At 40.6% G+C, this 13,932-nt stretch overlaps 2 protein-coding genes across 3 annotated transcripts; both read left to right on the top strand.

Annotated features, from left to right (window-relative positions):
• Positions 1 to 50: 50 nt before the first annotated feature.
• Positions 51 to 1,048, top strand: LOC104437481 (psbQ-like protein 3, chloroplastic). Its single transcript, XM_039308796.1, has one exon. The coding sequence runs from the start codon at positions 95 to 97 to the stop codon at positions 632 to 634; it is 540 nt and encodes a 179-aa protein (XP_039164730.1). The 5' UTR covers positions 51 to 94; the 3' UTR covers positions 635 to 1,048.
• Positions 1,049 to 4,544: 3,496 nt separating this feature from the next.
• LOC104437527 (probable WRKY transcription factor 32) lies at positions 4,545 to 10,146 on the top strand. 2 transcript variants are annotated; one of them, XM_010050502.3, is made up of 5 exons: positions 4,545 to 5,011; positions 5,132 to 5,169; positions 7,535 to 8,229; positions 8,357 to 8,515; positions 9,495 to 10,146. In XM_010050502.3, exons 1-5 carry the CDS (start codon positions 4,837 to 4,839, stop codon positions 9,850 to 9,852), a joined length of 1,425 nt encoding a protein of 474 aa, XP_010048804.2. In that variant the 5' UTR covers positions 4,545 to 4,836; the 3' UTR covers positions 9,853 to 10,146. The 2 variants fall into 2 exon arrangements, with proteins under 2 accessions (XP_010048804.2, XP_010048803.2); XM_010050501.3 differs by having other exon boundaries at positions 4,546 to 5,011; positions 5,132 to 5,178.
• Positions 10,147 to 13,932: the final 3,786 nt, after the last annotated feature.

The following is a 13,932-nucleotide window of genomic DNA, read 5'->3' as shown; positions in this document are numbered from 1 at the left end:
CCCTCCGCGGTCTCCATCACCTCTCCCTCGTTTCACCGGCGAAAAATCCAAGCTTGGGTCCACCCACCCACCAACTGTTCGACGAAATTCCTAAATGGAAGCAATCCAGCCCTCGCTCTCTCAACCCAAATTCCAACCCATCCTCTCTCCGCTTCCCCTCCAACACCCCACGGCCCTCCCGCGCCCACTCGTCTCCGTCACCAGAAGACTCGCCCTGACGTCCTCGCTCTCTTCCCTGGTCTTCTTTTCCTCATGTACAATCCTTCGACCCGAGCCCGCGAAGGCCTTTGAATTCGGGTTCGTCAAGCCTGGCCAGACCGTCGAGGACGCCGTGGGCGCGGTCCGGGGCCATGCGCGGTCGCTCCTGGCGGTGAAGCCCCTGCTGGAGTCGGGGTCGTGGGAGGATGCGCAGAGGGAGATGCGCGAGAGCTCGGCCCTCCTGAAGCAGGACGTCTACACGATCATCCAGAGCAGGCCCGGGAGCGAGAGGCCGAGACTGAGGAAGCTGTACGCGGAACTCTTCAATGGCGTCTCGAAGCTGGACTATGCTGCGAGGGATCGGGACGGGCCGCGAGTGCGGCGGTGCTACGAGAAGATCAGCGCCGCTCTTAAGGAGATTCTGAGTTTGATATGAAGTGGATTTATAGCAGAATTATCGTAAACTACTAAAGTCTGCCCCCATTAAATCTCTAAAATGGATGTTTCATTGCTGTTGTATGTAATGTAGTTGTAAAGCATTACAAGTGGTGCATAATTAGGTTGATCAATGCTTACAAATGGTGCAAAGTTAGGTTGATCAATGCTTACAAAATGAAGCGCCCCGCCCCACCCGGCGCCGCCCCACCCGCCTCGCCCCGCAGGGGCCGGAGCTGTGGTGTAGCAAAGCTCCACCTCATGGGGCGGGGATGGGGAATGCAATCCCAGGCCCCGTCTTCGTGCCGATGCATGTGTACGTGCATTATTTATCATCTAAGATAAGTACATTTGGGTAGTAAATTTGGACTATTGGGAATTGACGATGGCTCTGCTCTTCTTGTTTGCCCGAGTATAGGTTGTGTTTTGTTGGATTTTTGGAAAAAAAAATTTCGGAAAATACAAAAGATTATAAGTTCAAGGAGTTGTCAAAAATGCAATTTTTATTTGTTAAATTGTAATTTAAAAGTTTGTTGTAAAGTAACTTTGAGTTAAAAGAGTATTTAGAAAAATCATTCTTGCAAAGGACTCTTTTTACTTTATTATTTAAAAAAAGAAAAAAAATACTCAAATCTTTCATTGGTTCTAGTAAAGGGTTCAGTCTGCCAATGAGCCAAATTTAGCGCCAACGGCCGTCGTGTAAGGTTCTCACACGATCCAAATTGCCAAGTCGTGCCCTTAGATGATTCGAGGCCTCAAGTCATGCCGACAGGGTCAAGCAAACCTCAAAGAAGATAAATAGTTATAACGGGAAATAGAAAAAAAGAAAAATTTGATGAGGATAGTTTTAAAAGAAAAAATTATTTGGCCAAAGGGGTGGGAAAAATTTTTTCCCAACACTCCATATTCCCCCAAGGGCTTTTGGAGGTCAAAACCCAATGAAAAAGTGGTTAGTCAGGGAAGATCCACCCTTCTAAGGACTTGTCAACCAATTATGAATTACCCGAATCACTTCCTACAAAGGAACTTTCTTTCCTATCTTTTGTTTGAAGAGAAAATTATTTCAACTCTGTCTAGGGCCTATGCCATCAAACGGGTGGATCGAATTGAAAATTATCCAACCCAAATTGATTCATTTAATTCATTTTGACACATTTATATGTAAAAAAAATCCAATGACATACCCAACCCAACCCACTTTACCAAAACACATAGATATTTAAAAATAAGAACTATTATGATATGTATGTATTGTGTAAAAGATAAAATTTTAAGTAAGTTTATAAGGTTATAAATAAGATTTTCGACTTGTTTGCAACTTTTATTGCAAATTTTTCGAGTTTTACAATAAGGTATCCAACATCTCTTAAAATCAATGAGTCAATAAATATTGACACGTAAAATTATATGCTAATTTTCACAAAAAAAAAAAAATCAATTAGAAAATTATATTGCGTGAATCTCAATGTACTTTCAAGTGAGTAATATGAGACGAGTCAACCTGAATTTGATTATTAGTAATTGGATGGGGTTGTTGAAGTCTCGAGGGGTAATGGCAATGGAGACCATGGTCTATCATGGAGTAGCTGAGGTTCCGTCGATATTAATGGATCAACCTATGGCTATCGTGGAGGTGTAAGTGAATTTCAAAAATGATTTTTTTTTTTTAAATATAGTTTATTTTTTGGAATTAAGTATAGATTCCGTCATGAATGAAATTATTTTTCCATGATTAATTTTCTCTCGAAAAATAAATTCTTGAAATTTAATAAGAACACAGATACATTAGATTAAAAAATAAAAATAGAAAGGGGACAATGTTCTCATTCATGTTGTATATTGCCTAATACTAAAATAAAATAATAAAATAAAAAAAAAACATAAAGTGGATAGTTGTCTTTGGCCAAAAAAAAAAGGGTACCTGAACAAATACTTAATGTTCATTAAAGTAAATATCGAACCTTAATCTGTGGCCCAGATATCTTTTTGGAGCACGTGGGCTCCGTTGCCCCTGCCTTTCGACAAGTCACCCCTCCTTTGTTTAGATTTTTTTAAATTGGTCGATGTGAGCTCACTAGCTTCAACGGGGACCGCAAGTGAAATAAAAACCACATTTTATTGGACTTTATCACTCAAACTATCAACCCATCTAATAAAATTTACTCAAATCCCTATCAACATCTACTCATATATAACCCAATCCATATATATGGGATAATAAATGGAGTCTTTAACCTATTTTGACGCATCTACACACTAGAATCAAACCAAAAAATAGTTTCCAATTTCGACTTTTTTGAGCCAATTTCAGATGTAATGGAGCTTTTCTTTTATAATTCTTAATTCCTAACCCCAAACTATTTTTTAATGTCCGATGATAATTGTGTCTGATTTTCGTTAAATTTTTTATCAAATTATTAAGTTAATTGATTGACTGGATACATATAGTTTACAATTTTTATGATTTTTTCTTTTATAATTCTTATTATTAAAAATTTGGGGTTTTATCGAATAAATTAGTTTTAATTGCAATTCAAATTTGTTTTCAGTCTCACGGATGTACAGGTTTGGGATTTTTCACTCTCACAAGGCAGAAGCCATGCCTCCCTCCTCAGTCTCTCTTGCTCGAGCCACCTCAGTCTCTCTTCTACACCTCCTCTATCTCTCTCACTCGCTCAAAGTCATTGCCTTCTTCTCGCCTCCCTCTCGCTTGACGCCATCTCTTAGCTCAAGACTCTCTTGCCAATCACCTCCCTCTTTCATCCTCGCAGCTCATACTCACCTCTCCATTGCTCCTTCTCCTGTAAGTAACTTTCTTCGTCGTAATTTACTAATTCGTGTGGCAATTTAGACTATGCACCTTAGAATCTTGCGGGAAATTGAAGTAAAAGAAAAGGAAAGATTTTACCATCAATTCTTCAACCCACTTAGGAGCCAGACCATATCATTCTAGTCCAATCCAAAGACTAGATAAGCCAGTTCCAAGTTTCATAAATTAGGAATCGACTCTTCTAATTTGGCTTACGATTTTAGGGTGAGAATCATTTTACCTTGAAATCAATCACTCCAACCTTAAGCTCTTAATAAGAAAAAGGATGTTTTGCTAAAGACTAGTCCACAAGGTAAGCTTTTAGCCTTATGACCAAATGTACAAGACAAAAATGTTTAATATTATCCATAAAACTTGAATTAATGGAAGGATTGTAATGAATATTTTCATATAGTTAAAATATAAAATTGAACATATAGTAAAAATGCAGGAATCATATTAAACAAATTAAAAATTTATAAACAACATTGCACATCGAGATAAAGTTTAAAGTTATATTGAACAAATTAAAAGTACATAAATTAAACAAATTCGGTAAAAAGTACATAAATTATACACAATTTGAATCAAGGTTCAGTAATTATTCATATCATCATACACAATATTATATATATCATCCAAAGATGACAATTTTGTAAGTATTTAAGACTGCGAAGAGGAAAAAGGTAAATATATCCTGAGGGGCGGGTGCGAATATGATGCCAGTTTGGATTTTTCCACGTAAATATTCCGATTTATGAAAAAGGGGGCCCCTAATTAATTGCAATCCAATAATTCCTCCCACAGGAAAGGCCGTTATAAATGAAGAAAGCAAGGGAGCAGCAGCAAGCAGCAATCAGCAAGGATCACGTGCACCGTTTGTTGAGTCAGCAACAAACGGCCCCGCCCACCCCAACCTCAAACGCCGTTAACGAAACGGTCAAAAAGGTAAGCGGATCCAACGGCTGCGCCCGCACCGCGAGAGGCGGCGACGCCCTCGGCGGCCCGTTCCGCCGTTCCGTTATCTCTCCCCCGGGCACGGAAAACATAAGCCCCACCTGGGTCAATCCCCAGTCAAAGACAAACATCTGCCCTGTCCCCTCCCCTTTTTCTCTCTCTCTCTCTTCCTTCGTTCGCCACGAAGAAGAAGAAGAACGATTCTCTCTCTCTCTCTCTCTCTCTCTCTCATCAATCGCGAATTCGAACCGAATCGAGGCCGAAGCGCGTCCTGCACCTCACCTTCGGACCGCCGGGAATCTCCTGAATCCGTACGAGGTTTTGAGGTTTTGCTCTCTCCCTGTCTCTCTGTTTCTCTCTCCTCGAGGCGCGTTCAGTGCTGCGGTTGTTGCTGGTGCGCCGCCGGTGGTGGTGGTGGTGGTCGGCGGGAGCCGGTCATGGCGGGCGCGAGCGGAGCCAGCTCCGGAGCTCTCGAGGCGGGGGCGGCCGTCCCGGCGAGCTCCCGAGCTCGGCGGGAGGAGGGGGAGGCGGCGGCGGCGCGGGATCGGGCGCGGGGAGGCCCGCCGTCGGAAACCCTAGGCGCGGCGGCGTCCGATTGCGATCGGGGCGAAGGTGAGTTCCGAAGCTGTCTTGATTTGGGAAAAAAGGGGAAGAATTGGGTCGGGCAAAGCTTTGTTCTGTTTTTATTTTTTTTTTCCTGGTGATTGAGGCGGTGGTGGGTTGAATTGGCAGGTTCGAAGGCGAGTTCCGCGGCGGCGGAAGAATCCAAGGTGATTAAGGTGCCTTACGCTTTTTAACATCGGTTGCTCTGTTCCATTTGATTACTGTTTTTGTTGGAGTGAAGCTTAAATTTGGGTCCTTGTAAATTTGTTTGCATAAGCGAGCTGCTCACTCTCACTCTCTATTCTACTTAATTCCACTTCTCCATACGGATGATGATGGAATTCGCTCTAATACTTGACTGATAGTGTTGTGAAGACCATAGAACGGAAGATTCCTGTTGCTTTTCATTGTTTCGATTCTCGATTGTTTTGACTTAGTACTCCTCCTAGTCGCTTATACATGAAGCTGTCTTAGCTGGTTTACTGTCTTAGACTTGTCAGTGGGCTTCTCAATGGGCTACCAATTGATAGTCAATTCTTGCGAATTGGGGTTCGGATGACTCGTTGGCTTATCTCAAGTGATCAGCCTTAGGAACAGTTGTTAAAACGAACATAGAACCCCTGTTATCCTCAAAAATCAGAACTTTGATTTTTGGAATCAAGAATTGTTTATGGATTTGGGTCTGATCAGAAAGTTTAGCACGTTTACAATCCTGTGTTTGTTTTGTGTGGACTATTTTCAGGATGCCCTTTGCGATACCATTTTGAGTGTAGGATGAGCATGAGGATTGAGGAAGAAATCAAGACCAGATGATTAAAGAATAGAAATCATTAAAGGTATTAGCTCAATAGTGGAATGCCAGTACCACACCACCTGGTCAGCCACTAGGCAAATTGATAATATGTATCGAGAGACTTGTTAATCACGCATTTGCTTAAGAAAGGAATTCTTCAGCTCCTTGTAGATGAGGTGCTTTCCCGTTGCACCCTATATATTCAGCCTACGAGAGGGGTCCTTCCTTCGATGATGGTTTTCAGAGATGTTAAATAGATTTCATATAACTAAATTTTTCTATGTGCGTAGCACATCAGGTTTGTCCCATTAATGAAATTTCCATGCTAAAAGAAAGATAGGAAGGAAAATTTAGCAGTGCACCCAGTGCGCTGGTGCACACCTCCTGAAAATTAATCGATCTTGAATTTTCAAGATCTAGTGGGACTGACTTGGATTAAAGCATAGTGTTGTTATAAAGGAGATATGAAATTAATTGCGAAAGAAACAATACTTTCTATGTCCTCAGGACATTTGCTTTCTCCATGATTCACTTGCCATATCTCACCAGAATGTTGATCTTGAATATAGTCAAAACTCTTTTCAACCATTTTAAGATAATTTTGCTCATAAGATGGCTTTCAAAAATGTGTAAAGCATTTGCAGTTTACCTTTTCTCCCTTTTCAGGAAAATGTATGTTTGAACATGACTGTAAGTTGGAACAATATGATTTTCTGGCCCAGACTTAAAACCTTGCGTGATGTAACATTTTGCAGGTCATCTATATCTTTAGTCCCTGATGACCTGAACCAGATCAATAATTACCATTTAGCCCCTCAATCTCAGAAATGTATGATCATGCTTTCAGACTTTTACATGCTGACATTTTAGGCAACTACGTAGAGGGTGTTTAATTTGTCATTTGAATTTTCGTAGCTGACCTATTATTTAGCTTGAGAATGAAATCAATGTTATTGAGTGCAGAACACTTTAAATATTCAAAAATATGTAAAAATTAACATTTCAAATCACCATAATTTTTGTATGACTTTCTATAACTTGAAATATTATAAATATATATATTTTGGTGGATATTCAAGATTGGCATTTTGTTGCTTTGTTAGTCTGTCTTAAACACTGACCAAACAGACAACTTGGGTGTGCAAGGGACTTTTTGCTTTTTCTCTTTTTGAGTTGCTTAACTGTCACTTCGAGCCTTGGAGGTTTGACTTTTGTTTGATTATGGATAAGTAAAACCTTAACAGACATAGAAATGTGACATCTAACATCAATCAAAGTTTTGTGAAATTTTTCTATAATTACTTAGTTTTGGCAGAAATTTTATATGGAAGGACAAAGTGACGCTTGTATTATTCGTCCGCATTTTCCCAGATGTATCCTGGTGAGATTCTAGCTACTATGTAATATGGTGTAGAATGCGAATGTTGAAAATTGTGTTATGCTCGAAAGCTTAGGGGTGAGAATATCAAAATTTACAGTCAAGAGACTACCTTGAAATTCGTGGCAAAGTTTTGGACCGCGATTTGTAAAAGACATCATCCACAACCATCTCAATCGTGAAATCGTGAGCTTAGATATAAGTACATTTCAATGAATCATAAACTAGATAGTTTCTTGAAACATGTATTTCTCTTGCTGTCACCGGCGTCATGTCTTTGTTAGTAGATTGTGTTAACAGGTCTTCGTTTATTCATCAATGCTTGCAAATCTTTGATGTGATAACAATTTTTGGACTTCAGGAGCAAGTTCAACAGTCCCACCAGGAAGGTCTAGCAGTTGGAGCAGGGGAGACAATTCAGACACAGACACAGATCCAGCTGCGTTTATCACCATGTGCAATGGCGACATCAGAATTATCACCAACTTCTGTTACTCAATCTATTTCGTCAATTCCAAGTCCAACTCCAGTGGAACAAGGTTCTGAGATGAAGACTACGGGTTCCTGCATGCCAGATCCAGACATAAGAAGTTCTTACACAAGGAATGCCCCTAGAGCTTTAAGGACTTCTAACATTGATGGTTACAGCTGGAGAAAATATGGTCAAAAGCAAGTCAAAAGTCCCAAAGGTTCAAGAAGTTATTTCAGGTGCACAAACACAGAATGTTCTGCAAAAAAGATCGAGATTTGTGATGAGCTAGGCCATATGTTAGAGACTGTTTACAGAAGTCAACATAACCATGATCCACCAAAGAAGGCCAATGGCATGTTGGAGGGTAAATTCGAAAAATCTGTTGGGCCTGTTGCCAAGCATCTTTCTAATAACCATTCGGCCAGAGTGCTTGATGATTCAGTTCCATCCTCTTCTTCCAAGGAGCCAGCCCAAGAAATCCCTGCTAAAGCCAAAAGTGAGCATCAAAATTCAGTTGGCTTTGGTGGAAAAGGGGAAACCACCATAAAGAACGAACATGTCAATGAAATAGAGCATAGACAAAGGCAAGTTGAAGGAAGCTGTAATTCCTGCCATGTTCTCTCAGAATAATTTTCATCTATCAGTCACCCAAGGAAGCATTGTTGTTTAGGTGGTGTCTTAATCATTTTTCTCCTCTTCTCTGACATACAGTGGTAAGAAGAACAAGTTGTGCCACTCAGATCCTCAACCGAAACCTGGAAAGAAAGCTAAGATTGTTGTGCATGCAGCAGGTGATGTGGGGATATCTGCTGATGGTTACAGGTGGCGAAAGTATGGGCAGAAAATGGTAAAGGGAAACCCTCGTCCCAGGTACATGCATATAAATACTCTTGCTTTTCTCTCTGTTATAAAAAGAAAGAGACTACTAATTCATCAGAATTTATTGATGTGACAAGGTTCTTAGGGTAAGCTTTGCTTTTGTGGAGGGAAAATGAAGGGACTGGACCTTTTACTGTTTTGAACGATCTTTTTCTCTGATTGTTTATTGCATTTCCTTTTAAAAATAATAATAATAATTTTGTCACCTCTGTCTCTAGCCTCAGGATTTTTTAAGAGCTTCTTGGGCATTGCATGGTACTAAATTTGGTTTCACTTTCCTGTTTGCGTCACTTGGTACTTATGTGTAGCTAGGAATGATTGCTTGCTGTTTTAAGTAAATGAAACCGCACTCAATCATATTTGGAAATTAGATATAGGGACCTGAGAATGAAATGTATATGATTGTAGTATGACTATAGTTAGGGGAGGTAAAGCTGTATTTGGCTGTATATATGAATGAGCACAACACAGATGAACATAACAGGTCTCCACAATCACAAGATTTTTCCACTAATCAATTTCGAAGATCTTAGTACAAACATAATTTGCAAATGGCTACCTGTGAACCATATTTAGAGCACAACATCACAATGTGCTCTGCGATGACTGTTGTAGCCTCTACAAGGTCTTCCTAGTTGTATACTAGTATATAAGGTAAGCACCTGACAATTGCAATGATAAGTGATCTGCATGAACCAGTTTTCTTCATCTGGCCTGGTGGGCAGTTAGATTGAGGGAAAGTATGCTTACATACTTTTCACTATGGTAGTGGTGGCATGTGTGCCTGGTGTTGCCTTGCTAGTTTTAGGTAATACTGGTGGCAGCAGTCATTTTTGACGTTGTTCTAAGAGTACGTGAAGGGGACAAATATTAAATGATATGCAAGTCTTATTCGCTGTATTCCATGATCTAGCATTTCTTTCTAGATTGAAGTGTTTGTAATGGCATTTATGATGTCTGCGAATTTCAGGAATTACTACAGATGCACTTCAGCGGGTTGCCCGGTTCGTAAACAAATTGAGACGGCTGTAGATAATGCAAATGCGGTATTAATCACTTATAAGGGGGTACATGACCATGACATGCCAGTTCCCAAAAAGAGGCATGGCCCACCAAGCGCTCCCCTTGTTGCTGCTGCAGCTCCAGCTTCCATGAGCAGTGCACCGCATAAAAAAGTTGATGCGGCCCAAAATGGAAAGGCTTCAACCAAATTATCAGTAGATGCAGGAGGTGAATTGACTGGAGAGGCCATGGAACTTGGAGGTGAGAAGGCAATGGAATCAGCAAGGACTCTTCTAAGCATCGGAATCGAAATCAAGCCCTGTTGAAAAGTGAATAGATTTCTGAACTGGAATAGAATTAATTGCCAGGTTTGAGTTTTTTTCGATTTTTTTCCTTGGAGTCTGTATGTATTTTGATTTATGTCTCTCTGTTGTAGTCTCTTGGTGGGCGCCTGTATATTTCCCTTTTAATGCCCTGTAGAATCTGTTTAAATAGAGAAGGGATAGTGTGCACATATAGTCATGACATTTAGCGAATGAAGAAATAGCGCACACATGATTGCATTTGTCTTATAGATGGAAATTTTACAAAGCTCGATATGAGAACTCGGTGTATTTCAAGATTTGATTGCAAGATTTGATTGCACGCCGAATGCTACATGATCGAGACAAGTTAGGATGCATTATACAGCTGGGTGTTAAAGGAGATGAAAGGTATGATCTTTGTTTGCCTTGGATTAATTCTAAATCAAATTGGGGACTAAACCCGAATTTTGCCAATTCTCGAAAGAGAACGTATAGCAGTTTATCATAATTGACTCTTCATTGTTCATTGGTGAGTAAGAGGCAGGCACCTAAAGAATCATAGCGAGACTATTTTAGTGTCCAATCGTGAGATGCAATAGTGCCATGAGGAGGATTTGCTTGATTGATAGTTGCGTGGACTTTTTACTGACGCAATGCGCGGGTGCGCGTGTAGCGTGCATTTGTTCTAGTTTATCTCTTATTACTTTAGTTAATGAAAATCTAATCTAAAAGTCTGGGAAGCATCAATAGGATAATCGTTAAATTTCCTATCTCTACCAAACAACCATGTTAATGGCAACCGCCGGCTACCTTTGTCAACTTCCTATCTACCAAACAACACCTCACTGACCACCAGCATATCACCAGTACCACGCAACAACCGCATCACAACCAAAACATATAGAGAGAAAGGGAGGTGACGAACGAAACAGTGCGCCGGTGACCATCAATGAACACCATGGAAATATATCGCATTGAACAAAGAAACACCAAAGTCCTTGTGTTATTCTCGGTTTCAGATTCAAGATCTCATGAAACATTAACGATATGTATGAATTGAAGGTTCATATTATGATTTGAACATGTGATGAACACTTTGCTACACAAACTTAAGCAACTCCTTCTCAAGCACGTGCATTATAACTTCATCAAGGCATTTCAACAAACAGTATACATGCACTAATATTTGAACGTTTTTTTCTAACCATAAAATTAGCCCATCACATCTAACTTTAAAAGAATATTGTATAAAGCTTAAGGGTTCGATGGATTTCCAGAAACAAAAGTCTGCTTTTATAATTTCCTGTATCTTGTGTGCGATTTCATGTTATTGAGTTAGTTTCGCTTTGTGCACACATGTTGAAATTTGGACGTGCCTAGGAAATAGTGTGACACTATAGAGCTTTCTGAAGGTGCAAAAATCAAGTCAATAAATTTGTGAATAGGGTTATTAATATAAATAATATATAAACAGTTCTATTTAAAACAATGATATGCACACGCAAACGAATAGAAAGAAACATGTTGACCCATCATATCATGGGCTCGCTGAATGTTTTGATCCAATTATTCTTCACTTGTGTTGTGATAATGTTGTCAATTCACAATCATGATGGTTATGAAATTTATTGTAACATCCATCATTCCTACCTACGAGGATTGGCTATACGGTTGGTGTGTCGATGGTGAGGATCGACCATGAAACATTTCAAGGATCGGTCATGGATCGATTGGCTTAATCGGAAGGGTAACCAAGGGATTAGCCATGGTCCAATCGAAGGATTGGCCATGGACTAATTGAGGAACCGGTCATGAACAATCCCCTAACCATGCAAGTGGACCCGAGCCATTCGGTCATGGAACAACTACTTGACCATAAGGGTTGGTCATGGCACGGTCATGTACCACCGTGAATCGATAGATGATCATGAATCGATCCTGAGCGATCATGTTCCAATCGCGAGTGATTCCACTCGGTCATGAACCCGCGGTGGTTGACCATGAGTCGATCCTCTGAAATCATGTGTCAATCACAGATCGACCAACCCCATGCAATCACATGACATTTGAGAACCAATCACGGACCAAGTATGCTTGGCCATGGACCAATCGAGAACTGACTATGGGCCCTTTGCGATGTATCATGGACTAGTCTTGGATAGGTCTTGGATTGGTCCATTGAGCTTCCCATTAAGCCTTGTGCTAATCCATGAGCCCAACCTAGTACCAGGCCATGGATCATCTTTGGACCAAGCCTTGAGCCCTTCTATAAGGCCATGGACCAAGCTAAGAGCTCGACCGTGAGCCAGGCCCTACGCCCGGCCCTACGCCCGGCCCTGCATTAGGGTATGAGCTAGTCATGGGCCCTATTTGCTTGGCCAGTGCTGACCATGGGGCCAGCCACTAAGCCCACAAGATGGCCATCGACCTAGCCACTTGAGGAGAGTTCAATCACAAATTTGCCCCACTCGATGGTGATTCGGCCTCAAACCTCAATTCGCTTGGAATGGTCGATCATGGATGAATATAAAGAGCCCTCACTCAACGCCATTAGCAGTTCCAATGGCCTTATTTCCATGTTTGTTGTGTTCCTTAAAAAGGACGAAATAGAAGATTCTAAAAGAACTCAAATTGGTGAGCAAGTTTTGAAATAGGCCATGCGAGGAATATCCAAATCTAATGATTATACAAATCGAAGCATTAAGTACAAGAAGTCTTGTCATCATCTTGGATGTCCATCTTAAGATTATGTAATGATGGCTAAAAGATTTGCCTTAGAGAATAAGTTAGTGACTCATGCTTAGGTATTTCATGGAAGATTCTAAAATGCTAAAAACTTAGAAAGCAAGTCTTGATTAAGCCATGTGACGAATATCTAAACGTAATGATTACACAAAATATAACCATTAAATAGAAGAAGCTTAGTCACTAACTTAGATGTCCCTATAGAGATTTGGTCATCATTACACTTAGATTCTCCTTAGAAAACAGGTAGGCTAAGTCATTATAGCATCGAATAGGTGATCTAATAAGAAGATAACAAGTGTTCTTCTAGGGCCTTAGGCGTGCGACCTTTTCCTTATGCCTTTGTATGTTAGTGGGATTCCTAACTCTTCTCTAGGTTGATAGGCTACATTGTTGAGTCTAGTCAGGTGCTCACTCGTTCAAGCTATAGGTATGAAGTGAAGTATTTTGTATGGTTTGCTCAAGCTTACATGTATGCATGCATTCACATCTCGAGATAGGGTCAAGGTTCGTTTGGCTTGGAATCGATGTTAATCCGTGATGGCATAAGCTCGTGAGACCTTAAAATCGGTATCGAGATGTGTTGAATTCAAGTCTTGTGTGGCATGGTGATTGCCCAAGGTCACGAGGCTTTAGATCAGTATTGAGGTGTGCCAAATCCTAATCTTGTTCAGTACAGAAATCACCCAAACCTACAAGGTCTTGGTACGGCATTAAGGTGTGCCGCTTCCAAATTTTGCTTGGTACGGGGATTGACCTAGGCATGCAATTCAAGCCATGAGCCAAGAATCGTGTCCGACATGTTGTATAGTATGATAATGAAAGTCATGGTACACATACTTTAATGAGCATGCCCTTGCGCCTTTGTATGCATAAGTTAAGATGAAATACGAAAAACCAGCTTGTGTGATGCACCATGTCCGATCACGTAATGAAAAAATGAGAACCCTTGCCACATAAGGTGGCAATGATACCCCTACGCCAATGGGATGCCTTGTTCATGAGAACGAGATGCTTTGATTGAGTTAGGATCCCTAGGTTTGAGCCCAGCAATCTCAAGAAGTTAGTCCCAAGAAGTCTCAGTTGAGTCAAGATGCCCTAGTCGAGCTAGGAAGTTTAGCATAAAGCTAAAAGCCTTGATTGAGCCAAGAGGGCCTGTTTGAGCCAAAACTAAGTTAATGAATCTTTTATGCGTGTCGGTTTACGCATAAGTATGATATGTTGATGTGTTTATTGATTAGCCGAAGGTAAGCATGCATTGAAGTATAATGTAATGGACATCTGCATGTAGTCGAGGTATAGTAATAAGTTTGCTATTGATCTATCGTCAACATTGTATTACAAGTACTATACCTG

This window comes from Eucalyptus grandis, chromosome 3 (genome assembly GCF_016545825.1).
Source record: "Eucalyptus grandis isolate ANBG69807.140 chromosome 3, ASM1654582v1, whole genome shotgun sequence".
NCBI lineage: Eukaryota > Viridiplantae > Streptophyta > Magnoliopsida > Myrtales > Myrtaceae > Eucalyptus > Eucalyptus grandis.
The sequence above is the reverse complement of the archived record's forward strand: the minus strand, read 5'-3'. Positions and strand labels throughout refer to the sequence as shown.